The sequence below is a fragment of the Larimichthys crocea genome, chromosome XVII (genome assembly GCF_000972845.2).
Source record: "Larimichthys crocea isolate SSNF chromosome XVII, L_crocea_2.0, whole genome shotgun sequence".
Lineage (NCBI taxonomy): Eukaryota > Metazoa > Chordata > Actinopteri > Sciaenidae > Larimichthys > Larimichthys crocea.
Window position 1 is genome coordinate 4,815,859 of NC_040027.1, and position 25,260 is coordinate 4,841,118.

General features: G+C 37.5%; 1 protein-coding gene across 2 annotated transcripts; it reads left to right on the forward strand.

The window, feature by feature from the left end:
* The first annotated feature begins 2,962 nt into the window (after positions 1-2,962).
* On the forward strand, positions 2,963-25,179 carry coch (coagulation factor C homolog, cochlin (Limulus polyphemus)). 2 transcript variants are annotated; one of them, XM_010749124.3, is made up of 15 exons: positions 2,963-3,120; positions 5,031-5,072; positions 6,489-6,533; positions 12,135-12,291; positions 13,850-13,983; positions 15,286-15,351; positions 16,632-16,685; positions 17,348-17,495; positions 17,739-17,842; positions 18,599-18,825; positions 18,964-19,078; positions 19,565-19,708; positions 19,798-19,954; positions 20,597-20,691; positions 20,794-25,179. In XM_010749124.3, the coding sequence occupies exons 2-15, from the start codon at positions 5,039-5,041 to the stop codon at positions 20,964-20,966; spliced, it is 1,653 nt and encodes a 550-aa protein (XP_010747426.1). In that variant the 5' UTR covers positions 2,963-3,120; positions 5,031-5,038; the 3' UTR covers positions 20,967-25,179. The 2 variants fall into 2 exon arrangements, with proteins under 2 accessions (XP_010747426.1, XP_010747427.1); XM_010749125.3 differs by having other exon boundaries at positions 2,963-3,116.
* Positions 25,180-25,260: the final 81 nt, after the last annotated feature.

The following is a 25,260-nucleotide window of genomic DNA, read 5'->3' on the forward strand; positions in this document are numbered from 1 at the left end:
CACACTGCAAAGGGAACTGATTCCCATCTCGAACACCCCAAGCACCTTCGGGATCCTTTAGGGATAGTGTCAGGGCCAAATAGGCTCCAAACAGGTTTTTTTTATAACAATATTATTATATTATATATATATATATAAAATTGGCTTGTATTTGTCATCCTTTTCTTTAGGTCACTGCCTAAAGCTCATGACTGTAGTTGAGGGTTTAATACTAGTACAACTGTTCGATTGGCAGCAAGGCCTTTAGGCTCAGGTCTTTCTTCTTTACAATAGTCTGATACTGCATTACTGCAGACATCACTCCGATCTGGCTTTAGTGCTACTATTTTCTGGATGTAGCCATGTAGCTAGCTGTCTTTACATGACTAATGAATAAGACCACATCGTCTATCAAAAAGTGGAGATGAAAGTCTGATTTTATCACACTGGACATTTGCTATGCCTCAGCACCGATTAGAGATTCTTTCCATGAAAGTCACCACCATGGTTGGTGCCAAGGCACATTCCTGGCAGGGCTCAGTCCAGACATTTCAACAGAACCAGAGAATCGTCACACCTTAGAAAGAAAAATCTTCATCTCCTTTCCTAGAAACATAACTCAAATATTGCCACACACAATATTTACTCATTTTTATCTTTGGCAACGAAAAAAAAAAGCCTTCAGAAAGTCGATACAGATTTTGAAACACAAAACCGGAGATCGGCTGTTTCTTTTTCTGTTTCTTCTTCTTCTTGAACAGTAAAAGATTTGTTTTAAACTCCAGATCAACCCTCAGGCTTCACTGACATCATGACATCAGCATCAGACAACAAAACTACTCAAGGACTGATTGACAGCAGGGGATATGTGTAACATATATGTCAAGTCATCTCATATCCTTCACATCCTTTGTGTCCTTGTGTTTTTCTAGCGTTCCCCTTCAGTTTACTAGTCATGTTTCTATGAGATGATCAAAAAAACAGGAAACAGAGAAGCTGATTCTCTCTCATGTGTCACAGCATACAGTCCTGTTCTCACATTCACTTCAAGGTAATCAAAGACAATAATCTAATCCAATAAAAGGTGTTTTTCGCTTTGGAAAGTTCATATGAGCTGAGCTTGACACTGACCACTGAAACGTATTGTTTACTCAGAATAAAATATTTTTAGGATTTAATTAATGACTTGGAACTGAGTTTTGTTAACTAGCCAGACTCAGACCTGTATTTTGTTAACTTACAACTAATTTGAACTTGAGTGCTGATGCAATTTAATATGTATATATATTCAATTTGATTAATGGGGATTGGTAAATGGACTTGTATTTATATAGGACTGCCTTGACGATTTTTAGACCACTCAAAGAGTTTTTTCAACACTTGTCCACAGTGCTCACACTTGTACTAGACCTATATACACCTATGGGGGCATGGTTGAGGGAGCCAGAAATCTTTGCCAGAGTATGACTCACATTTGAATATTAAATAAAATTAATTGATGAAATGAAAATAGCAAGTTACCCTAAACCCTATCCTGGTTGCTAACAGTAGAAATGTGATCAAGTAAGCAGCTTTAAATTTTGAGCCATTTTAATGCCAGGGCTCACCTCAAACAAGCCGCCTCCCAATACTATTTTAGAGTTGCACCGTTGATGCATCCTAGTCTCTTTTCCCCAATAGCGGACTGTAGATAGGTCTTGCTATCCAGCACACAATCCCCTGTATAACAGCTACAACAGCCTGTACATCTTTGTCCATTTTATTTTCATATTTTGGTTGGTTTCTTTCCTGTCACTATTTTCTGGATGTAGCTAAGTAGTTAGCAATGTAGGTAGATGATGGTGTTGGGTTTCTTAACCACACTTATAAAGTCCTCCATCCGGGGAACCAATCAGCAAACAGAATAGTATAGAGTCATAATTGACCTTGTTTTTCCTGTTAACAGTCTTATAGATGTCTCTGGTGGTCTATGAAGAAAATGCTTCTTGGTTTCTTTTTTTGCTGTAGTACTGCAAGTGACCACTGGGCAAAATTGATCCAGGTACTGTAATACACCCATTAGACTCTCCAAGTCTCATGGTTATGTCAGAAGATAAAATACAGCAGCATAGACCGACCCTGTAAGAAGAATCCTGAACTGAACAAGATCCAGAACTAATTTGGTAGAAAAGGGGTACTCCTGATCTGCACTTCTCCTGTTTGGAGTCATGATTGCACTGATTTCAAGCAGAGTGCTCTTTACCACATATGTTTAGACAGGGATGGTTATTGTTAAAAAAGTCTTGCTGCTGATCCACTGTATTTTAATGGCCTTTAACAAACATGTGTCCCAAAAGCCCTGGACTACTGGTTCTTCAACTATGGTGTACATGTACATACACCACTGGTGGTGCTACCATAAAAGGATAAAAAAAACATATTATACTACAGAAGTACACAAACATATATCAAGATTGCCGGAATGTTATTTAAAATACGTTTTGCATTTCCTGTATTGTTTTGTTATAAAATCACCCTGATGTGTAGCCTGATTAGTTACAAGCTCAAATGTGACAGTAAGATAGTAAGATGTGGTAAAATAACATGTTTTGAAGAAGGTTGGACTGCTTTGTGCTATTTAAAATGTGGCTTCTGGAACGGAACCTGAAAGATTCTGGCTCACTTGGGTGTGATGGTCCTACTGTAAATATGTCATTTTTAGTTGGACCCTGGGAGGAGGAGTTGTCTTCTAAATATTTTTTTTTTTTTAAATCAGTGGATATGGAGACTTCTTTAGTTTTTCTTCTGTTGTTCATTCTTTTTGTCTGTCTCATTTTCTCTCTTTCTCTCTCTCTCAGGTTGACCTGTCACTGAAGCCCCTCCCACCTCCTCCTCTGATGTCACAACTGTAAGGTGTGTGTGTATCTGTGTGTGTGTGTGTGTGTGTGTGTGTGTGTGTGTGTGTGTGTGTGTATGTGTATGTGTGTGTGTGTGCATGTGTATGTGTATGTGTGTGTGTGTGTGTGTGAGCTTATTTAAAGGGCTGACTCTCTCTCGCTGGGCGATCAACACCAGCTCAGCATCATCAGCTTACCGCCTGCTGCTTCCAGGGAATAAAGTCTGAATAGTTTTCCTGAGAGACGTCTGCTGAAGAAACAGTCAGTAAGATGACTGAGTTTACTTCTTTGCTTTACTCAGATATTCTTACTGTCTGAAGGAATGACTGTTTTTGTGACTTTTTGATTTAATGTCCGACTGACCAACTGATTCAGGTCACAGGCTTAAAGATCATAGTTGATTTAGTGACTGCTTCCTTTCCTGCTCCTACTGCTGACTACTGACTGGCTGGCTGGTTCACTACCTAGCTATTTGGTTTGCTTGTTAACCATTGACTGGTTCGTTACCAACTGTTTCTTATTTCCTCGGCTACCAATTAGTTTACAAACTAACTGCTTATTTACTGTGTAAATTGTGTTTACTAACTGGCTGATTTTTTTTTGTGTCTGTTAATTGTTTACTGACTGTTTAATGATTAACATTTCTAGTGAGTGACAGTTTGCAGTTGGATGGTTCCTTTTTGGTTGACTGAACTTTTTAACAAGTTACTGCCTGATTTGCAGACTGGTTTAGCCAGTGATTGGTTTATTGAGTTAAGTTTTGACTTAACTCACTTAACTCAAACTTTCTCTATCACGCATACGAACTAGTTTACTAACTGGTTTACTGCCCAATAGTTGGCAGTCTGGTTCAGTTATTTTTTGCTGATTGTTTTTCTCTGTTAACTAGTGAACTGACTGGTTCGTTTACTAATTTATTAATGGCTTTCAATATCACTCATTGGCTGACAGCTTAACTGTTGACTAAACCAGTCTACTCAATTTCAGTGCCTTAAGTGTTCACTACTTCGTTTGCCAGCTGGTTCACCCATTGGGTGGTTAGTTAACTGGGTAACTGGTTAACTGCCATGCTGACTGGTTTCATACAGTTTATTCTCATTTTATTTTCCATTTTTAGTTCCATTTTAGTTGACTGACTGGTTTACTGGCTAATATGTTGGGTTTGCCACTCCACTCAGTCTTTACTGACTGGTATACTCATTGTTTGAGTGGTTTGCCGACTGGTTTATTTGTTTATTCTTTTTTTTCATTTACTAACAGTTTTATTGACTGACTGGTTTTACTTAGTTAACTGTTAGGTTGACCACTCTACTCAGTCTTTACTGACTGTTTTACTCATTGGCTGAAACTAAGCTGAGCTGACTGGCATTCTTTAACTGGTCAATGACTAGTTACTGGTTTATTAGACGAGTGTGCTGATTAGGTAACTGTATCTTGCTGACTGGTTATTATTGTATTCCCATATTCCCATCTCATGTGTATTAGCTTGTTTATCATTATTGTTATTGGTTCACTGCCTGGTTGTTTGGTTTACTGGCTGACAGTGATTTGTCGATTGTTTTACTGATTAACTGTTTTTTAACCAGTTTACTGACCTCTTTCCATTATGTTTCCATTGTATTCACATATTAACTAGTTTACTGGCTGGTTAATTAGTTTTAGTTAACATACTAATTGTTACTAACTGGGACACTAACCAACTGTTTCAGTGCCTTACTTACTGCCAGGCTTATAATTGTTGGTTAACTCTGTCAATTGTTAATTGGTTTACTGACTGGTTAACCCACAGACTGATAGCTAATCCCTAAACTAACTTAACTAGTCCCCTCATTCTGCCTTTTTTTAGTTTACTGAGCTAGCTGTTGACATCTAACCAGTCTAGACAATCTGTACTAGTTGAGTAAATTTCTAAACTGTTAACTAACTGGTTTACCCACTGGTTGCCTGCCTTGCTAAGTGGTTCTTGGTCTAACTTGTATACTAAAAGATTGACTTGGTTGGTGATTTCTTTACTGCTTGTTTCATGTAAATGTATAGTTTGCTGACTGATTTGTTGACTGGAATTCATCATAGTCATAGTCATATGTCACGTATTGTGACTGTTTAAAATGGCATGAAGAGATTTAATGACTGTTTGTTTTTTTCACAGTAACCTGAGCTCAGTCTGTGTTTCAGGTGCAGAAATGTCTCAGCTGTCTGTCCTGCTGCCTCTCACAGGTACACAGCTCTATTCTATTCTATTCTATTCTATTCTATTCTATTCTATTCTATTCTAGTCTATTCTAGTCTATTTTATTCTAGTCTAGTCTAGTCTAGTCTAGTCTAGTCTAGTCTAGTCTAGTCAGACACCAAATATTTCCACATACTGACACAAAGAACATCACAAACTGCAGCAGCACACACATTGTCTGCATGCTGAAATGTTTTTTGTTTTTTTTGTTTTTTTGGAGCTTGAAAGATTCGTACAAATCTGAATTACTGCCAGACATTATAAACAGACTGACATCGACTCCCGTTCACAGAGGATTCATCGATCCAGATCCTAAACGCAGAGACCTGAATTTCCTTCTGAGTGGAAGGTTTTAATGACTGTACATATATAATTATATAATTAAATGCTTAAATGAATAATATCAATAATGAATGAATAAATAAATGATTATATGATTTATGACTTAATTGTCTCCATAAGTAAACCACAAATTAAAGGGGGCCATTAGATATAGATATATATATATATATATATATATATATATATATATATATATATATATATATATATATAGATATATATTATAATAATATTATATATATAATCTAAAAGTTATTTGTCTATTTCTTATTCTCTTATTCTATTGTTTATATCTATGTTTATTTATTTATTTCTATATTAATTAATTTATTTTTATTAATTTTAATTTATAATTAATTTAATCTACATGTACACATATTTCTATATATTCTATATACTTATTTGCTTGATCCAAAAGGTGCTCTTAATTCAATTTGTGGATCCAGTTATTTATTTTTCTTTTAATATTTAAGATATTATTTTATTTAACTTTATTACTTCATGAATTCAGTAATGTATTTTTAATATATGTATTTATTGATTGTTTTTTGTTGTTTATGTAAACCCTTTTTTAATCTTAAATTTGTAAATCTGATTTTTTAAATTATTTTTACAACTCATCTTTTTATTTAATGAATTAATTATTTTGTCATTTAATCTATTTGTTCATAAATGAATACATTCATTTGTTCACAAATGAATTGAGGCTTATTTTAATTGTACAGTTAGTTATTAATAAATGGCACTTGTTGTCCTCTATATGCTGCAGCCTCAGGTGTTGTTTTATTTCTCCATGAGGATCTTTACTCATATTTTAGGACTGATACTTTGTACAGTACTTCTGAATATACTTCTCACTTTTTCTCTTACATACAACTATCGTGTTCATAGATTTACTGTATAAACTGTAGTATATTATATTTATGTTGAGGACATTTCTTCATATTTATTATGTTTCTGTAGTGATACTTCTCAATACCTGTGTGTAGACTTATCATGTGCTCTGGTCCTGTTTCCTTTTGATGACACATTAATCTGATCTCTGATCTGTTTCTCTGCAGGCCTTTTATTCCTGATCTCCTCAACAATTGGCTCAGAATCCAGTGGTCAGTCTTAAATGTTGTCTGTCTGTCTGTCTGTCTGTCTGTCTGTCTGTCTGTCTGTCTGTCTGTCTGTCTGTCTGTCTGTCTGTCTGTCTGTCTGTCTGTCTGTCTCTGTGTGTCTGGCTGTTTGTCTGTATTATGCTTTGAATCAGAACTCAAGGTATATTAACCGACAAGTAACTATAGAAACAGTAGTGCTGCTTCAGGCTCCGTTAGCAGGTGAGATTTAGCCAGGGATCCAAAGGACTACAAACTGACTACAAAGCCGCTCCAGAACATGAAGGAGAATTTAAACACAGACCATCTTTGTTCTTTTGGAGAATCACATGTGTTCTGAAATATTTCCCGATGAATGTGTTCTCTTCTTCTATCTTTGTGAGAACCAGTTTGACTTTTAGACTTTATGAGTGAGAACATTCTTTCTGTCCACTCCTCACTTCTTCAGATAAGTCCTTTGTTTCTGGTTAAGATTTGAATTCAGTTTAGGGTTACAGGCTGCAGTATTCAAACAACAAATGATTTTGTGATGTCATGATTGAATCTTGGTGATGTCATACAGTGTCTGCATTTGTGTGGTACAGCAAAATGAATAAGAAGCAGGAAGCTTAATTTGAGCAAACTTCTATTAATTAACCTCCGTGTCTGTGAAGTGAAGCCAACACAGGAAGTGCCAAAACCTGCAGTTCCTCAAATGTCCACTTGAGTCTGGCTCCAGAAATGAGTCAGTCTCCATAAGTCCCCATGTTCAAATGTCCAACTTCACAGCAGAAATAAACATGTTTACAGCCTGGTACAAAAAACTGTTTTGGTCTCTATAGCTAATTTCCCCGTTCATGAAAACTGTACTGAGGGTGAATTTATATACAACTCACCTGTTCACATTATATTAAGGCTTAAAGTTATGCAGAATGAACAGTGTGGATACTTTGACTGACAGGTAGGTGTTGCAACACGTGTCTGGTTTCAGTAACCAGGCTTCATTCAGACCGCCTCCACCCACACTCCATCTCTTTGACCATTTTTGAAATAGCCGGAAGGCGGTGGAGGCAGGACTGCCAAGACGGAGATGACCAGAGCCATCACAATGAGCTTCACAGCGGCTCTTCAGAAACTTGTGGGGACGTCACTGCCATTGAACCACCATGTTTCTAAAGTAGCCCAGAAGGGACAAACTAAACACTGGCTTGTTTTTTTAAGTTCTGTTGCCGCTGTAGAGGTCTACAGTTGGAGGGTGAATGGTATTCAGTTGATTGCATCTGCAACTTTACCGCTAGATGACGACTTTGTCTGAATGGGCCAAAAGCCAAAAAGGCTAAAAGCTAGATAGCTAGATAGCTAGATAGATAGATAGATAGATAGATAGATAGATAGATAGATAGATAGATAGATAGATAGATAGATAGATAGAAATAACAAAAAACTGTTTTGGTCTGTAAAAGTTATGCAGAATTAGCAGCATTGACACTTTTATTGACAGGTCGGTGTTGTCACACGTGTCTGGTTTCAGGAACCAGGCTTCAATTTGATGATTTTTGGCTAATCTGTCACAGAGACTACTTCCAGGTTTTATACAGTCATGATCTGCCCGGAGGAAAAGAGGTCCATGATTTCTAAAACCAGTTTAAAATGTGGAATCGTCAGACCACTTTCCATTGGTCTGTCTCAGTTGAGCTCAGTCTAGAGAAATGTGCATCTGGATGTTGTTGATATCTGTCTTTCTGTCTGCACAGTTGAGTCTTAACTTAATTTGTGATTCTCTGAATATTTGAATCATATTCTGGATTGTAGATGATGAAATCCATAAATTTCTTTAGACTGTGTTGACGTCATTGTTCATTTTTTCACTCTTTTGCTGATCCTGTCAAATCTGTATTGAAACAGATAGATAGATAGATAGATAGATAGATAGATAGATAGATAGATCTTTATTATCTTCTTCTTCTTCTTCACTTGCTGAATTATTTCTGTCTTTTTCCGAAACAGTCCCTCTGTGTCTGTGGGCAGGCAGGGGTAACTTTAAACCTCCCTGTGTGACTTTTTGTGGATCCTCAGAACTGTTTGAACTCTGTTTGTACAGAGTCCGAATCCTACAAATGTCTGAAATTTAAACTAAACAGCTCAACTTTTCCTCTCTAATAGATGAAACAGATGAAAAGCTCCTTTTATCCCGAGTCAGTCCTTCCAGGGAGCAGATTTGTTATTCTGACTGTATTTCAATGAATTACGGACTCTCATGAATGCTTTTATGTAACAGTAAACCCTTTTTATTCCCAGTTGTAAATCGACTTGATTCCTTCCAGTTTTCATTTTAATCCTTTTTATAGGAGCTCTGTGTTATTTTAACTGTCAATACATCACTTGGAAGTTAACTGTACTAAAACCAGCAGGAAACTTTATTACTATGGCAGTAACCTTTTTTTGTACTTTCATTTTTTTTTTGCTAACTTTTCACATTTAAAAAACAAAACTAAAGCTGCATCTTTATTCCACTCCACATTTACTATTTCCTCTATAAGACACACTCAGTAATTTATGATTCATGCAGCAATATGACTCAATACAGATTTGACAGGATCAGCAAAAGAGTGAAAAAATGAACAATGACGTCAACACAGTCTGAAGAAATTTATGGATTTCATCATCTACAATCCAGAATATGATTCAAATATTCAGAGAATCACAAATTAAGTTAAGACTCAACTGTGCAGACAGAAAGACAGATATCAACAACATCCAGATGCACATTTCTCTAGACTGAGCTCAACTGAGACAGACCAATGGAAAGTGGTCTGACGATTCCACATTTTAAACTGGTTTTAGAAATCATGGACCTCTTTTCCTCCGGGCAGATCATGACTGTATAAAACCTGGAAGTAGTCTCTGTGACAGATTAGCCAAAAATCATCAAATTGAAGCCTGGTTCCTGAAACCAGACACGTGTGACAACACCGACCTGTCAATAAAAGTGTCAATGCTGCTAATTCTGCATAACTTTTACAGACCAAAACAGTTTTTTGTTATTTCTATCTATCTATCTATCTATCTATCTATCTATCTATCTATCTATCTAGCTTTTAGCCTTTTTGGCTTTTGGCCCATTCAGACAAATCGTCATCTAGTGGTAAAGTTGCAGATGCAACCAACTGAATACCATTCACCCTCCAACTGTAGACCTCTACAGCGGCAACAGAACTTAAAAAAAACAAGCCAGTGTTTAGTTTGTCCCTTCTGGGCTACTTTAGAAACATAGTGGTTCAATGGCAGTGACGTCCCCACAAGTTTCTGAAGAGCCGCTGTGAAGCTCATTGTGATGGCTCTGGTCATCTCCGTCTTGGCAGTCCTGCCTCCACCGCCTTCCGGCTATTCCAAAAATGGTCAAAGAGATGGAGTGTCTGGAGGCAGTCTGAATGAAGCCTGGTTACTGAAACCAGACACGTGTTGCAACACCTACCTGTCAGTCAAAGTATCTACACTGTTCATTCTGCATAACTTTAAGTCTTAATATAATCTGGATAGGTGAGTTGTATATAAATTCACCCTCAGTACAGTTGTCAAATTAGCTACAGAGACCAAAACAGTTTTTTGTACCAGGCTGTAAACATGTTTATTTCTGCTGTGAAGTTGGACATTTGAACATGGGGACTTATGGAGACTGACTCATTTCTGGAGCCAGCCTCAAGTGGACGTTTGAGGAACTGCAGTTTTTGGCACTTCCTGTGTTGGCTTCACTTCACAGCCATGGAGATTACTGCTTGATCTAGATTAACATTATACAATGTCCCAGCTTTTTTGGATTCAGAGCTGTAACAACAGATTACAGAGTCATCTTTAATTACAAAAAGAGAGCAATGACACAAATTTTAACAAAAAATGGAGAAATATACATTTTGTACATGCCACAATTTATATTCCAAATTCAAATGGTGACCAATAAGTGTTATAAGATATTGTAAGATGTTGAATGTAGAAGCCGAAAAAGGAGTTTGTCCCAGTTCAAAGTATTTTTTTGTTCCAACTACAGTGACTAATTCTGAGTAATCTTACCCCAGAAAGTGTTCTCATTTGGACAGGAGCACAACAAGTGGTAGTGATTTGCGTCCTGGGGGCTAAAATTCCTCAGCAGAAACCAATTATCCAACAATTGTATTGAACGTGTTCCTGATGTAAGCAGCTTTGTGAGGCTATACTCAGAAACAGCAGCCCATTAAGCAAAAACGCTAACACTGTCACAATGCTAATATGCTAATGTTCATGTCGTGTTTACGTCTTATGGGATGGATGGTAGCGAGATGCTAAAATTGTCGTGACTACCATTTCTATCCTTTCAACTAAGTGACTTCATATTTTCTGTATATTTCATGTTATATTCAGTTCATGACAATAACAGAAGAGCTGATCAACTGAACAGTGAAGCCAAACGGTAAAACAATAACTGCAGGAAGTTTGGATGAATTTGGAGCAGATTATTTCCTGTCAATCACAGATGAGCTTTCTGAGATTTTTAGGAACTTTAAAACAATAATCTGTACTTATCCTGTCACATTAAATTTATTAACGTCTTAAACAATCAGAGAAACTTTAAAAATACCGCCTCGAAGTTTTGTTAAAATCAAGTCCTTGTGAAGCTTTGGTTACTCCTAGTGGAGGTGATGACCCTCTGAGAGGGTTAAAAAAAACTGTAAAATGAAAATATAGTTCCTTTTTCATCATATTTTGGTGTAACTAGCTAAAACAGCAACAAAAAATCTAGTTTTTATCAGCTTGAAAATATTAAGAAGAATATTTTTACTGTTTTCCGGGTCCAAAATAGAGTGTTCAGTGTTTTTTCTTCTTTAAAAACATAAACTACACAGTATCATCTGACAGAACCGTTATATTGTTTTCTGGTTTGTACCATAATTAGGCCAAATGGTAAAATTAAAATCATTTGTTTAAAAAACAATAATTTATAAACAATAGCTCACCTGCAAAAACTGGAGGAATCATCGACCCAGCTTTTGATACCTGAAATTGAAAACAATTGTTGCTATGAGATTTATATTATGACACCCCTACACAATACATCAAATATTATGTTTACCATTACCAGGGCCGGTCCTAGCTATGGCCAATGTGGGCAGCCGCCCAGGGCGCATTCTCCGTGGGGGGCACACGAACGCCCGAAAAAGCAAAAAACCTCGGTAATTTTCGATACCGCTCATTAAGTTAGCGGAGCGGGCGCCCCGGGAGCGGGGTGTTGACAAGGCAGAGGGGGGCGTCGGACAGACCGATGGGGGCGCACGCATCCCGAGGCGCACGGCGCATCCAGGGGCGCACGGGCGGCCGTTAGGGCGCACGAGAAAATGTTCGCCCCGGGGGGTGGGGGGGCTCGCCCAGGGCGCAAATGTGGCCAGGACCGGCGCTGACCATTACTATTATATTTTGCACATATTAAGTAACACAACACTGCGATATATATTAGATTTTTATATCGTATTAATTAAACACAAAGAAACTAAAGCACGGACAGAAGCAGAAATGAACACAGACATGTTTGGATCAAACGTGACTTTTTTCCTTCGTAAACACCATCAAACATTAACGTTGACGTTCTTCGTTGTTCAGTGCCTATCCCAGTGACCTGCGTGACCCGTGGAGCCGACCTGACGGATGACGGCATGGTGATTTTGTGTCCTCCAGACTGCACCCAGTGGAGGGTGTCAGTGTTTGGGACAGGAATCTACGCCTCCGTCTCCTCCGTCTGTGGAGCTGCTGTCCACAGGTGGGACTCCTGCCGTCTGTCTCTGTGCTTTTCTTCACTTCTTTTTTCTGTCTCTGGTTTTTAAATATTCCTTTGTTTGGGCCCCCACCACCTCTCTGTGTAACTGCTAAATCACACAAAAGCAGATGTTTACGCTGACTGGTTAGATTGATGTTCTGGAGGTTCGTAGCAGTTTGGGTTGGAGTCAAGAACTTTGGGTGTAGATTTACATGTGGATCAAACACAGTTCTGCTACTAACGGCAGCTGCAGATGTGACATAATGAACAGCATGAGTCCTTCGGTCTGCTGAACCTCAACAAAACGCCAACACTATGAAGGAATGTGCAGGAATGAAGGATTAAGCTCTCTGAATGACCTCCTTCCTCTGCAGAGGGCCCCGAGAGGAAAAACTCTGGACCACGACGACTTGGCTCCCTCAGGATCTGTCCTTCAATCCTTCAGTCTCATCTTCCTGTTTTCTGTTTTTGTTTCAGAGATTTTTCTCTGAAGTCTGAGTCTCATTCTAAAATCATATTGAACAATGCTTCCTCTTCTAAGATGTTTTTTATGCAAAGTTCCAGGGTCAGTATGGAGACAGTAGGAAATCTTCCTTTTAACAAGGTTTCACCTTAAGACAGACTGCGAGTCGATCTGGATCAAACAAACTGAGATAAACTTAACTTCTTTCATTTTGTGAAGAAACTTGGATTTTTTATTATAGATTCAATTATATTATTACAATATCATAGATCACCAACAGCAGACATAGCAGCAGCTAATATTACCGACTAGTCCAACAGCAGTCAGCCCAGCTCGGTGTCTGTCTTTCAGCCTTTTATTTCACCAAGCTCTCACCAACCACTAAAAGTCAGTCCCACATTTACTCTTGTCCAGCGGCTTCTTGTTGCTCACTCTCTCCTTTTCTCTTCTTATCTTCCTCCGCCAACGTCCTCTTCAGTCTCTTCTCCTCTGCCATTATGTCCATAGAGGCTGCTGAGCCCGGTTACAGCTCTAGTTCTGGCACAACACCGCCTCTATGCGCTAACCTCTAAACACTAACACTCCCCTGGTGCTCTGAGCTCACAGTCCAGGCAGCCCGGCTAACAAACTGAGCTAACATTAGCTAACAGCAGCTACAGTTGGCAGCAGTTTACTTCACTGTCCATCAGGAAACTCTGTAAATCACAGAGAGTTGAGGTGGAGCAGCCGGAGGACATCAGAGGGGAAAGCAGAAAACATTTTCTCCATAAAATATGATCCAGTTTCACCAAAATCAGTCAAATAGTTGGTGGTGTGTGACTTAGTGCCGTAAAGTGTTATGTACTTCTCCCGACCCGGAGCCCAAAGTTACATAGTGTGAGAACAGACGTACAAATGACAGAGACACCATTCACCTGATTACAAGTCAGTGCAGCATCAACAGGAGTTAACAGACGTTAGTTTATAAGAGAAAAATCACACAGTGTTGATTTAAATGATTATTTATTCTTTCTTATTTTCTATTTCTTATTTATAATTTGCAACTTGTTTTTTTAAGAATTATACAGTAAATTGTTATAAACTGTCTCGCTTCTGTAGTGGAGTGCTGCGTCCGTCTGGAGGCCCTGTCAAGGTTCACAGGCAGCCAGGACGATACAACTACATGAGCTCCTATGCCCACGGCATCCAATCACAGACCTTGTCTCACTGGTCCAACTCCTTCACCCTCACCAGTAGGTGGAGCCATTTTGGTTATTAGTTATTTAGTTTATTTTCCTGTTCAGGTAAAAGTCAGTGTATCCTTTGGTCATTAGATTTTCTGTAGAAAAATAGGTATTAAAAAACAAAGAACGTTTTTGAAATACAAAAGTTAGAATGAAACACAAGGCATTCACAAGAAATGAACAGATTTAATAAATAAATTAATAAATTATTTGATTTGCATTTTCACATAACAAGAAATAAAATCACTAGAAAACTGATGTTTTTTTGTTTTGTTTTTTTGATTGGATCATTTTACAAACATGAATACAACATTATTTTTGACAATACAATACAATCTGCAGAAATCTCATTGCATGTGCAAGTGAGCCATCATTCAATAAAAAACTTGTGGAAGCAAGCCACCTCTTGGATTTTGATGCACATGTATTTACACTGTTATGATACCGGTGTCTGGAGTGGGTAAAAGAGACGACATAACAGTGATAATTTCTCACATTACACAACACTTTTTTTTTTTAAATGTCCATTTCTGAAAAGAAAAATGGATGACCAAAGACACTAACCATTTCTGGATTCTGCTTTTGGACTAAACACACTGAGGAAGTCACTTATGATATTTTAGTATTCCCATGTTTTAAAGATTAAAAAATGAATGAATAAAATAGATATCAATGATCAATGAAAACAATTGTCTTTGCAACCTTGCGACCAAATCTCATCTCAAGGGTCAATTATTGATTTGTTTAGAGTTCACTATGAAGGTACTTTGTATGCTGTATGTTTTACTGCCCCCTAGAGGCCAAAACCGACTCAATGCAACTTTAAATGTTCATTTCCTTACATTACTGGGTAATCTTTTTCATTTTTCACATGAAACCTCTGCAACTGTAACTGAAGTACTGTACCTAAATACAAATTTGAAGAACTTTACTTGAGTCTTTCTATTTGCCATCCAACACATCTCAGAATAATATTGCTTTACTTACTACCACTTAGTACTTTTTACTTCACTCCATTTATGTGACAGCTTTAGAAGATTTTTTACACACAAACACATCAAGAGTTTATAAAATGTGATGTTTTTTTCTAAATTAAAATCCATTCATCAGTGATTGGCAGAAAATGAATGGTGAACTCTTTTGATGATGTTTGAAATCATTCTTCATGTCCAAATATTTCCTGTTTGCAGATTTGCTGCTTCCTTGGAGTCTTTTGAATGTATTTGTAATAATACTTTACTGTATTTTTACAGTGTATACCAGTACTTTTACTGTAGTAAAGGATCTGAATATGTCTTTGCGTTTAACCAGAACCAATTAGCATTCCACTGGAGCTGACTAGTGATACCAGTGACACAGCTCTGCCTGCAGGAAAAGGTAATTGTTCATATACTAATCTATACTATAGTACTGTAACTACTGATACTATGTATTTCAAACTGAACTTGTAAATACTATAAATTCTATTAATACCTAAACATTTGGACACAACTTTCTTCATTTTTTAATAATTTTCTACATTGTCGATGAACACTAAAGGCATCAAAACTATGAAAGTACACATATGGAATTATTTGGTAAACAAAACATTTAAACAAAGAAATCTGTTTTATATTTTAGATTCTTTTGTTTGATGACAGCTTTCCACACTCTCCATTCTCTTAGTCTGCTTCACAATGTCATCACCTGGAATGGTTATCCCATATCTGCTTATTGGCTGCTTCAGTTAGGTTTAGGGTGGGTGATTGTGGAGGCCAGGTAATCTAATATCACTTTCCTTCTTGGTCAGAGCGTGGAGGTGTGATTTGGGTCAATGTCCTGTTGAAAAACAAATGATGGTTCCACTAAGCTCAAACCAGATGGGATGGCATGTTGCTGCAGAATTCTGTGGTAGTCATGCTGGCCTTAAATTTTGATTAAGCAGCCCCACACCATCACACCTCCTCCTGCTGGCCTTATGGTGGGAACCACACATGCAGATGACATCCATTCATCCATTGAAAAATTGAAAAACATTGAATGAGAAGGTGTGTCCAAACTTTTAGCTGGTACTGTATATTAGAGACATGTTTTTATTTCTGATTTCTCCTGTTTCATATTTAATAAGTTTTCTGATAGGCTCCTGTTGATGTCATCCTGATGAATTCAGCATGAAGTTCATCTCCACAGCACTAATTCCATCAGTACAACAGCAGACTCACGGTATACTCATTATGAAGTTGTACAGTCACTGTTAATGAGACAACACATCCTGTGAAGATGTTTCAAATTAAAAGTCCTCCAAGAACTCTCTTTTTGGTAGGCATATAATTTAAAAACCCCTGCACGATGTGTTGGGTGTTGTTGATGACAGATTCACAGCGAACAGCAATTAAGCACCTGGAAGTAATTAGTGCTGTGGAAATATAAATTACACTAAAATTACAGTGTGGTTACAGTTACGGTAATTCCACCCCTCCTTCAATCTTCATGCCAGCTATAGTTCAAGTTGTTACTTGAATACTGGCTTTATGTTGAAAATTTACAGCAATGACACAGAAGTGAAAAAAGAAACTTTTGCTGCTGCTGTCGGTGCCTTTTTTCTCCTGAAGCTTCCAGACACAACAGAAGTGTGATGTTTCCACCAGACAGACTCTCTGTGTGTGTTTGTGTTTCAGGAAAGAAACCAGTGAAGAAGACAGTGAAGAAAAATCTGCCAGTCGGAAATAAAGGTAATGTTGAAATGAGATCAAGGGTTAGGTTCATTGCCAATAGATCTGTTTTTGTATTAACAGTGTGAACAACGTGAAATCTGATCTCTTTTTTTTAAAGATTTTTTTGGGGGCCTTTTTGAGCTTTATTTTAAAGAGACAGCTGAAGAGTGACAGGAATGTGGAGAGAGAGAGATGGGGAATGACCCACAGGTCGGATTCGAACCCTGGGCTGCCGCAGCAAGGACTGAGCCTTAGTACATGGGGTGGCTGCTCAACCAACTAAGCTAAATAACACCCATGAAATCTGATCTTTGAGCCACTTTTTTCATATGTGGTCTAAATCAGATTTGACAGTGAAGTGTTAGACCTCATAAGCACTTCTGCACAAACAAAACCTGAGGTTTTGAATCATCGCTGCTCTGTCTTTGCTGTGCTAAAGAAGAACAAGCCATCACTACACAAAAAGCCACATACTGGTCCTGATGGGACGGCAGATTGTAGTCAAACATCTTGTTAGCAGAGAAAGCGACTGAAGTAGGCCTAACTTGTGTTTCAGTATCACTCTCTCAAAGCAGGTTTCACCTCTTTGATGATTCTGAAATAACGGGAAGTCTAAAGATAGTCAACAAAGTGCTTGTGTGTGTGTGTGTGTGTGTGTGTGTGTGTGTGTGTGTGTACAGAATGTCAGATGGACATCGTCATTGTGATGGACAGCAGTAGCAACATCGGGCAGCGGCGGTTCAACCTGCAAAAAAACTTTATTAACAAACTGACGGCCACGTTGAAAGTCGGACCAACAGGACCACATATAGGCCTGGTCCAGATCAGGTCAGACTCAAACACACACACATACACACACAATGGGCTTCTGGGTCATCAGTGGTGGGTTGTAAACTAGCCAACTGTATACAAAGTAGTTCAAATGAACTCAACCTGAAACATCTACAGCAAACTGAATCCAAACACATCAGGTAGAATAAACACTTTACTGTAATACTTTAACTTTAACTACACTCTGATGATAAGACTTTTACTTAAGTAAAGGATATGAATACTGATGTTTGTGAACAGTGACTCTCCCAGGACAGAGTTCTCACTGAACAACTTCACTCAGCCTAAAGACTTGGCACTTGCCATCAAGGAGTTAAACTACCTGGGAGGAGACACCAACACAGGTAACACACACACTCACACTCACACGCACACACACACACTTGTACTTCTTACTAAATATGTGAGGGCTTTTATTCAAGTATTGCACAGACCTTACTCCAAAGTAGCCAACTGAAGAGACAAAGATCAGACAAAATGTCCTTACTTTCCAGGTCTATAGATTAAGTCCCCACATACAATATAGGCATACAAGAGGACACACACACACACACACACTTTGTCATTCAATGTTTTTCCTTTATCTTTATTTTCTACACTGTAGTTTAACACTGGCAACATCATAACTATTAAATAACACATGTAATTATGGAATAAACAAAGCAAAATCTGTTTCATGTTTTAGATTCTTTAAAGTAGCCACCTTTTGCACACTCTTGGCATAGCTAGCTAGCAATTTGTCCATGTTAGCAAGCAAGCTAACGTTAGCCAGCTAAAACCACATTGTCACAATATATTTCACATGCTTTGCAGTCATGTTAGCTTTGGATTTAGTCTAGCTGTTGGACTCTGTGGGTTGTTAACATTAGCAGACTTTTCTAATCCCCACCAATCACTGATCACTGTTGACACAGGCTTGTTAAGTTATGTTACCACCTGTTCATTAAAACTGAATACATGTAAAAACTAAACAATTATTTTGTTAGGATTCATCAACCACATGCTTTGGCAGTTGCTGTGTGGATAAAACTCATCGGATATGTTGTTGGTATGATGTTAGCGTCACATCAAAATGTGTGTGTTTAAATCTTTACCTGCAGGTAAGGCCATCATGCACACAGCAAGGACCTTCTTCACCCAGGAGAATGGCGGGAGGCGGGGTCACCCCAGGGTGATGATGGTGCTGATTGACGGATGGCCATCTGATGACCTGGACCAGGCAGCCACAGTGGCCAGAGAGACCGGCATCAACGTCTTCATGGTGTCTGTGGCTAAACCAACACCTGAGGAGCTCACCTTTGTGCGGGACAAAGATTTCATGAAGAAGGTCTGCTCTTTAGTCACATTTTCAGTCATTTACATCAGTCAAACATCTATATGTTTATGTTAAAATGTTAATTTTGAATGGGTTTTGAAGATATAACATGGTTCCATGACAACAGACCATCTCCTCTTTTCCCTGCAGGCGGTATGTAAAGACAACGGTTTCTTCGATTATTTGATCCCCAGCTGGTTCACCACCACCAAACATATCAAACCTCTCACTCAGAGACTCTGCTCGCTGGAGGGACTGCTCTGCAGTAAGACACAAATACAACACAGTTTACTTCATTCTGTCACTTTGTTAGCACAGACAGACACAGGACAACAAAACATAAATCTCACCAAGACCGAAACACCAAAAATTAAAGAAATACTGGTTTCACAGGTTGTGAAACAGTCTCAGTTTAATACTGATGCCTTAGATATGCTACATGCTAGGATCATCTGTGTTGAAAATAAAATATTTACATCTTAAGTTGGCTAACTAGCTACTTATTAGCATCCCCTAGAGGCTGCAGTGTTCATTAAAGCTGCAATATGAACAAAGAACAATAGAGGAGCTAAAAAAAATAAGTCATTAAATCAATCATTCATTAAATTGAATCTTATATATAGCAGTGACCTGCAGCCTGTCACCAGGTCATAATATGTTATATTGTCATGTTAGACCACAGACATAACCATAAGACATGTTGTACATTTTGAATTCATGATGGCAAAAATTGTGTGCGTGTATTTTTAAGGTAGAACCTGCTACAACTCGGTGAACATCGGGTTCCTTATCGATGGTTCATCCAGCGTTGGCGATCCAAACTTCCAGCTGGTCTTGGACTTCCTGGCAGCAATCGCCAGAAGCTTTGACATCTCAGATCTGGGAGCTCACATTGGTCAGCTTCACAGGATGAAAATGATTTGTTTAATTGATCAATGAATAGACTGAGCTGATTGGCTGACTGACTGTGTGTTGGATGTCCAGGTGCGGTGCAGTTCACCTACGATCAGAGGCTGGAATTTGGCCTGTCTGACCATCAAAACAAGCAGGATGCCCTCAATGCTCTGAAGAAGATCACTTACATGAGTGGAGGAACAGCCACCGGAGCAGCCATCGCCTACACCGCGCAGAACCTGTTCAGGTACCACAGAGCACTTGTTCTCTTCCATTAGAAAACTCAACCAGGTTTTAATTATAAATAGATAAGGCTGGTGATATTCTTGTATTTTAATTTCCAAACCAAAAATGAATTCATTCAAGATATGATGTCCTGGTGCTGTATATATTCAACCAAATGAAAATTAATCTGCTGATAAAAATTGGGAATTTCTTTCTTCTTGATAAAAAAAAATATGGTGAGCAACTGTTTTAAGAAATTACTGAGCCTTTTTAAAACATACTACAAACTACTGACAAGAGTCACATCTTCAGTAGGAACCTATTGACAGACAGGAGGATGTATTGCATTTTTGAAATTCACAAGTTGCATATGTAAACAACTTATGACCAGTTAGTCATTTTTTATCTTCTCAGATTAATTTATGTGGCACAAGTAGAGAATACTTTGTCTGAAGATTCAATAAAGATAAAAAAGATAAAAGATAAAATTTAGCTTGAGGGGAACCAACTTTTGAACAAATATTTTCACAGACAGCAAAGAAATGTTGGTATCATTCTGGGAAGACTATAAATGTCTGTGAGATGGCAAAAATAACTAGGAACTTCCTGCTGGAAAATTCAGGTCACACACAGTATTCATCATGTCTGTTTTTTTCTCCACCAGGCGGACAGGACCAGGCCGCAACTTCCTAATTTTAGTGACAGATGGCCAATCATATGACGATGTTGCAAACCCGGCAAAGGAGGCACAGAGACAAGGTATGTGTTAAAATAAAGAAAAATCAACAATAGTTTGTGTGCAGTTCTTGCTAAAATTCATATTTCTTTCATATCCTGTTTTTCCTACCCACCAATCACTAGGCATTACCATGTACACGGTGGGTGTGGCCTGGGCACCCATAGATGACCTCAAAGCAATGGCATCAGAGCCAAAGGACAGGCACACCTTCTTCACCAAAGAGTTCACCGGCCTTGAGAACTTAGCCCCTGCTTTGGTCCAAGGCATTTGCCGAGACTTCACAGAGAAGAACTAAGAACACGCATGTTTGTACTTCTATACTTGTGATGACAACCATAACGCAAACCTTAAAAATAAAGTCTGAATTCTGGAAAAAATACACTAATTTTGAAGGTAGAGAAACAGGTCCTCACAAAAATAGAATTTGTACTTGTATACCGATGAGATCCCTCACTGACATACTTCTAGCCTCTTAATATAAAAATGCCCTAACTGCCAAGCAACCATTTAAATAAGTGAAAACTAGACAAAATGTCCTTGTTTTTCAAAATGTCCTCACTTTGTAGGTATGAAATCAAGTCCTCACCAAGATAGAAGTACAAGGACACACGCACACACTGTATATATACTGTACACATATACCAATTAATACGGATACATACACATGAAAACACATGTATATAAAAGACACACGACATAGAAAGTCACACATAATTACCAAAATACATTTTTTTCTATTTAAAGAAGGAGATGTCAAGAAATCACCAAACAACCAATCATTATCAACTATAGGAACCAAAATCTTTCACTTTTCACTAAACAATCCACTGTCAGTGTGTTTGATTATATAATCAGATTTATTACAGTAATAGTAATAACAGTAAAAAGTTGTCAGCAACTTGTTAAAACATTGCTAACGTCCTATTAGCCAGCTAAATTGATTTTTTATTAATTTTATATTTAAAGGAACCATAATCAGCACTCGTGTAATAGCTTAGGCAGAGTTGCTAGTTGCTTTGTAGTGCAGAAGCTAAGGAAGCTAATACATATAAAATAGATAGCTAACTATGAAGTAAAATCCTGTTGGATCCACTTTTAAACCACAGATTAAAGAAAAAACATTGGATACTGAATCTTGTAATTATGACTTTCATATCATATAATTACAAAATAAAGATCACATAATAATGACATACATTTCTTGTAATTAAGACAACTGTCTCTAGTAACTACAATAAAATTGTGAAAATGTAGAAAACACATTTTTACATTACGATTACATTTATTTTTTATCTTGTGGTTACAAAATAAAGATGTCGTGATTAGGAAATAGTTCTGCCATATTATTATAGGATTTCTATGTTGTAATTGTGAGATCTTAACTGTGTATTACAGATTTTGTAATTATATGATTAGAATTTTGTAATTATGAGATACTCAATAATTCTCACAGTGACCTATTTTTTACATTGTTCCATTATTTTTTTTAAGTAATTGTTGATTTTCAGAATTTACCCATCAATAAAACTGAAACTAGAAAAGTGCAGGGCATGTACCAGGTAGCCCCCGACCTTTATTCTGGAAAAAAAAAAAACAACACAAAAAAAACACCCCTACTCTGCCTTTGACTGGCTAACCCTTTTCCCATGTGAATCTTTCTCTCACTTTCTATACTGTTTAACACATTCAAATGGCAGCCATTTTCCTCAAACTTTGTACTGCTGTGTTTTAGGCTTCAAATGATTGATCAGCAACTGAAAAGACATTTGAGGCCACATTTCAACATAAAACAACATGATAGCCAGTTAGCTACCGTCAGACAAAAGCATTCAACTAGTTTCAAGCTAACGTTACCATTTGATAGTGTTAAAAGATACAATAGGAAAGGCGTAAATTATTTTTTAACTATCAATGCATGTCTTGGACACATTTATTTATGCCTGCTGTAAAACAAACTGACTGTAATCAAGTTTGTCATGTAATGTTAACCATCTTTCTAGCTCTTCACCCGACCTCAGAAATGTTCTGGTTCTGGTTACGTTATGTGACATTATGCTCACTGGAACACATAATTTTGTATAATGTACAGATTACATCCAAGACAAAAGTGTGTTCCAAAAACTTTAGCAGTGAGCGATTTACGTGTTTCCTAATGTATCAAACGTAATTATCAAGCGGTAACATTAGCTAAGAAGTAGTTAAATGCTAAGGTTAGGTGTTGTCCAACAGTAGCTAATGGGTTATCAAAAATTTTGTTTTTCCTTGGAATGTGGCCCAGTGTCCCTCCAGGTTTTCACTATCCATTGGCTTTCCAGTTGTTGATTAATCGGGATGTAGTGAAATGATTAGAATTTGTCAGATTATCAACTTGCAACCTGAAACAGGGTAGTACAATACTTGAGCTTCCCACCCTGAGCATGACGTCAGAAGAAAATGGCTGCCATGTGAATACGGTGAACCTGCTGACTTTGCATTTGTCCTTTATACAACCCTAACGTAACCAAAAAAGGCAACAAACACCAGCCAATCAGAGTCAGAGTAGGGCAGGTCTTTCTGGAATACCAGTGGGGAAAAAAAAAATGTGTCTCGCTCTCGGCACAATTGCGACAAAGTTCACAAACAGGAATTATTAATCTTGCATCGTGTCTAACTAGTAAATTATAACATATCAGGTATGGAATTAATCTGCAGATACTCTGCTTCAAGATGAGACCAAACATTTCTACCGTTTTTCAGCCATGACAAAGGCCAAAATAAAAATAAAATATGGCCTGCAACAGACTAGGAAAGCCTCATTTTCAGCCTAGCCGATTGCTTTTGCTGTTGTAATTTATATCGTAAAATGGCAAATAATTAGGCCCTTAAGCATACAGTCCTAAATGTACACAAAAAATGAGATAATCCAAATTAAAATAATTACCTGATTCAAAGACCACAATTTATTCTTATGATCCCGGTGAATTTGATACATTTTAGTGTCTAAAAGAAAAAACATTTAGTTATCAGCACACTTTATTAAATGAGCAGTGACCAAGTGAATGATTTCAGATGTTCATCTCAAAAATCTTAACGTGTGTGTTCAGCTCAGTTCATTTTACCAACAAAGTCATCTCTGCGTGGGAAATTCTTGTTTGTATTTTGTCATAAAACAGTTGGTCTGCAGGGAGGTCCATGTCTGTAAGATGCAGTCCATAGAAAGTTCCATAGAAAGCTAGTAAGTAAACTTTGAGTTTAGATTATCATAACAGAACAGAAAGCAGCTTAAACTCATCATTAATCAACTAGACAATAACATTATGCAAAATAAATGAAAATGCACTGACTCTCCTTCTGTTTGCATTTCTGATTTCTGTCAAACGGGATCGAATGACCTGTTAACAGAAATCTGTTTAACTTTTTTCTCTTTAACTTTGTTTTAACGTTTTAGCTCCATCCTTGTTAATGTTGTAATTATCCTGATGTACATTTGCCAAACCCTTAGATTTCAGCATTTTTCTTAAACTGGAATCTGAATTGATTTTGCGACAGAAAAGCTGACTTACTGCAGGAAAACAGATTCACAGGGACACGAAAACCTGATGTGTAACTGTGTTGTTAATGCATAGCTGGAATGCAGTAATGTTTAGACATTAATAAAAAAAAAATGTGCCAAATATCTACAAACATCATCTTTTGTGAATCTGTTGACATTCTAACATATTTTAGAAGATTTGATATCACAACATTGTTTAATTGGCTAAATCTAAAGTAAATGTATGCATCTAGATTCAAAGCTTTAGATTAGCTAGTGCATTTTTAATTAAGCAGTAGTAGGAACTGAGTTTCAGGTTCTTGTTGCGACTTTGGTCTGTCATAGGGAAGCAAGATAAACACAAAAAATGTTAATGGCCTTGATTCTGGACAGAGATATGTGGATATGCTGTTGAACAACTTTGAATTCTTTGACATTCAAACATGTTAAATGTAAACCATTGTTGGGGTGCTTCTAACCTGATGTTTACAGCACATACCTCCTAACTGCAACGTCCACAGTTTGATTCCTGGCATCTTGCATGTTGTATTTCCCTCTTTTCTCATGATTCCTGTCTCTGTGGCTGTCAAAAAAAGCAAAATGTCAACGTTCTGTTAATTTGAGAGCACAGTTTATTATTTTATATGCATGAATTAGATTTTCTCCTCCATGATGTTAGATTATTTTGGAAGAGAAATTTATATCACCATCTTTTAAAAGTTGATTTTCATTGAAGTAAAGTGAAACCAGGGAATTCCTGGATGGAAGGAAATTAAAGGGCTGAAATCACCTGCATGGTTCTGGTTCTGCCAACCAGGGGTCATCCAGGTGTCAGACTTTAAGAACAGATATAACACTTTGGAAAGAAAATCTGATTTTTTTTCTGTCTATATAAGTGAAACCATCTCTGCGATTTGGATGTCAAATGATAATTCTGTCCTTTTTCTGTATTTATTACCTGTTTTCTTTGTCTCTCAATAAAGATTAGTTATTTTTACACCTTGTCCATTGGTGTTCATGTAAAGCCAGGGTCATGATGCCATCTGGTGTCCAAACTGCAGATCACAATAGAACAAAC

What these genes read in the sequence shown, in the direction of transcription:
- coch (XM_010749124.3), top strand. Translation starts at nt 5,039, where the DNA reads ATGTCTCAGCTGTCTGTCCTGCTGCCTCTCACAG. An exon ending in AATTGGCTCAGAATCCAGTG is followed by an intron (nt 6,534 to 12,134) that starts GTCAGTCTTAAA and finishes TTCGTTGTTCAG; the next exon opens with TGCCTATCCCAGTGACCTGC. An exon ending in CAACTCCTTCACCCTCACCA is followed by an intron (nt 13,984 to 15,285) that starts GTAGGTGGAGCC and finishes GCGTTTAACCAG; the next exon opens with AACCAATTAGCATTCCACTG.